This window comes from Phalaenopsis equestris, unplaced genomic scaffold (assembly GCF_001263595.1).
Source record: "Phalaenopsis equestris unplaced genomic scaffold, ASM126359v1 Scaffold001236, whole genome shotgun sequence".
Taxonomy (NCBI): Eukaryota; Viridiplantae; Streptophyta; class Magnoliopsida; order Asparagales; family Orchidaceae; genus Phalaenopsis; species Phalaenopsis equestris.
The window spans coordinates 90194-92988 of record NW_018165675.1 but is presented as its reverse complement, the minus strand read 5'-3'; the positions used below and the strand labels follow the sequence as shown (position 1 = coordinate 92988).

Genomic DNA, 2795 nt, shown 5'->3' with positions numbered 1-2795 from the left:
GTCATGCGCTCCAAGGAGTGCCTTCATCTTGATACTCCAATTGTCGTAGATGCTTTCCTTGAGCATCGGGACTTGGAACAAAACCATGCCACCGTTTGTCATTTCTTTGTAATTGAATCCTTAGGCTCTGATACCACTTTGTTAGAATGGAGAGGCTTTTAGGATATGATAAAGGCTAAAAAAAAAAACTTATGGAGAAGAAGCTTCACTCATTTATCACCTTAACTTGGCTTGATACAAACTCCAAACTCAAAGACTCTACCCCTATTTATACAAGTGAAACCTCCTAAATTAATGGCTAAGATTGTGCCACCACAATTACAATCCAATGGTTACAAATAATTCCACACCTACCACACAATAATTCAACACTTACCACACCTACTACACAATAATTTCATACCTACCACATATTCTAGAATAAGCTTATAGAAATTAAGCTTTATTTAAACAACTAAAACCAAGTTTATATTTCAACATAGCAAAACAGAGGAATATGTGGGAATATTCCTTTCCAAATCTAAGATTCCTTAAACAAAAAACCTTTCCTATTTTCCTTCTTCCAGCCAAGCTGCATGAGCCTTCCTCCGCGTGATTTTCGCCAGACCTTGCCGGAAGAAGATGGGAACCGTCTGATAATGTCTAAAACCACCACCAGACTGTCAGACCGCCGACACCAGAATTCTGCTGCTCCAATCTCTTCTCGAGCCGCATGTTGAATCTTCACGTCCAAGACGTCGGCCTGCCGCCCATATGCCGCCGGAACTCCGAATCTGCAGGCAAAACACGTCGGATCATTTGTTGCATGAAATGTCGGCAACACACGTCAGATTTGTTGTCCTTGACGTCTAACCATGAATGAATTTCTGATACTAATTGTTATGTGAAAATAATGCGGAAATTTATAAATACACATAACAATAATCAAACACGAAGATTTACGTGGTTCGGCGTTGAACGATTCACCTACGTCCATGAAGGGAAAGATTTTATTAGCACCAGATGGACAGAAAGAAAGACGACTTGAATTTACAACTCAACACCTCTCTCATCATACACCTCTCACATGAGCCTTATATCTTTTATATAGAAGAGGATTAGACGATACAATGTAAGACAAAAAATGTAGTCCCAACTTCGAAAAGTTTCCTCTTTCAAATATCATTGCTATTGAAGCACGATTGGCTGTTGGTAGGTTGTCTTGATCGCATAGGTAGACGAAAAATAATCTAGCAATCCACGGAGCAGAACTCCATACATAATTATTTCATCACCGTTTTTATATAATTATATTCTAACCATTTTAAGTTCCTTTAAACATCAATTTCATCACCATATATATATATATATATATATATATATACATATATATATAATGAAGTCTCCGCTAATATACAAATTGTGTTTTGAGAAACATTTACAGGAAAAATTGTTGCTGGAGCAAAACAAGACCTTGCAGGTGAGTAGTATTGTTCACAAGTTTCTTAGGCTGTGCTTTGGCGATCACCTAGCAGTTTTCTTTTTGTCCAATCCTATCCGTGACTAACCTTCTACACAGGATATGGCTAAAGCGAAGGCCAAAGCTTTGGTGCAGAATGCAGCATGGGAGCAGCAGAACAAATCCCAGTATAGCTCTGCACCTCCTCATGCTGTGATTTCAGATTCTGTCCCAACTCCTACCAGCAGGTTTGAATGCAGAACCTGTCACATCTTATATTTATAACATCAAGTATGGACTTGAATGGGTAAATGTTTTTTTTTTTTCATATATAGAACATTTCGAGCAAGAGCAAATGGAGAAGAATCACCTCAGCCGCAGTTAAGATTAGGCAACACTTTACTTCCACCATGGATGCTCAGTCACGTTAATGGCTAAAAAATAACTGTAATCCAATTTTAACTCGTTTTGTACCGTGGTATTTGATTCATGTATGCTTTTATATTAGCTGTTATGTCTTCCCTGTATATGTATTAATAACTCAGCTTTGACTATAATAAAGCTTTGCCATTTTATTCATTGATAATATTATAATTTATCCCAACATGAAGAGGAGCACAATCAATATCTCAAAGTAACACTTAATGTTCTTTGAGAGAGCAAGCTTTATGTCATTCTCCAAGTGTAAATTTCAGTTTTGAGAGTGACATTTCTGAGACATATCATCAATCGAGCTAGAATTTGAATGGACCCAACAAAGATTAAGGTGACAATGCATTGGCCAAGGCCAAGCACTATCTCAGAGATCCGTAGCTTTCTTGAGTTAGCTAGCTATTATCAATGATTCGATAAAGGCATTTCTAGCATTGATGTACATCTATCAAGGTTGACTTAGAAGGTTGTTAAGTTTGAGTGATTACATGCTCGAGAGTAGAGCTTTTAGAAGCTAAGGAATTGTTTAATGATAAAATTCATTCCTATCATTCCTTTAAAAATTGATGAATTTCAGATCTATAGAGATATTGCACATCAAGGATTGGGATGTCTTATCATACAATATGGTAGGTTATAGCTCATGTTTATAGACAACTCAAGGTGCACGAAAGAATTATCCTATTCATGAAGTTTACCTAATCATGGTTATTTTTGCATTGAAAATTTGGAGACATTATCTTTATGATGTCCGCTATGAAGTTTTCGTTGGTCATAAGATCTTAAAAAATATTTTTACTCAGAAAAAGTTGAGCTTGAGGTAAATACAATGACTCTAGTTGATGAAAGAATATAATCTAGAGATTCAATCTCACCTTAGTAAAGTGAATGTGGTTGTATATTCTCTAAGCAAAATATCTTTAAC

General features: G+C 36.4%; 1 protein-coding gene across 2 annotated transcripts in view; it reads left to right on the top strand.

The window, feature by feature from the left end:
• The window catches only part of LOC110033613 (truncated transcription factor CAULIFLOWER A-like), a 46727-nt gene extending 44767 nt beyond the window's left edge, over positions 1 to 1960 (top strand). Inside the window, exons 6-8 of one of the 2 annotated variants that reach the window (XM_020737651.1) lie at positions 1424 to 1459; positions 1577 to 1686; positions 1774 to 1960. In XM_020737651.1, the coding sequence (XP_020593310.1) occupies positions 1424 to 1459; positions 1577 to 1686; positions 1774 to 1876 (249 nt within the window). In that variant the 3' untranslated portion in view covers positions 1877 to 1960. Of the gene's footprint in view, positions 1 to 1423; positions 1460 to 1558; positions 1687 to 1773 lie in introns of both variants that reach the window. The other variant, XM_020737650.1, reaches the window with a different exon arrangement.
• Positions 1961 to 2795: the final 835 nt, after the last annotated feature.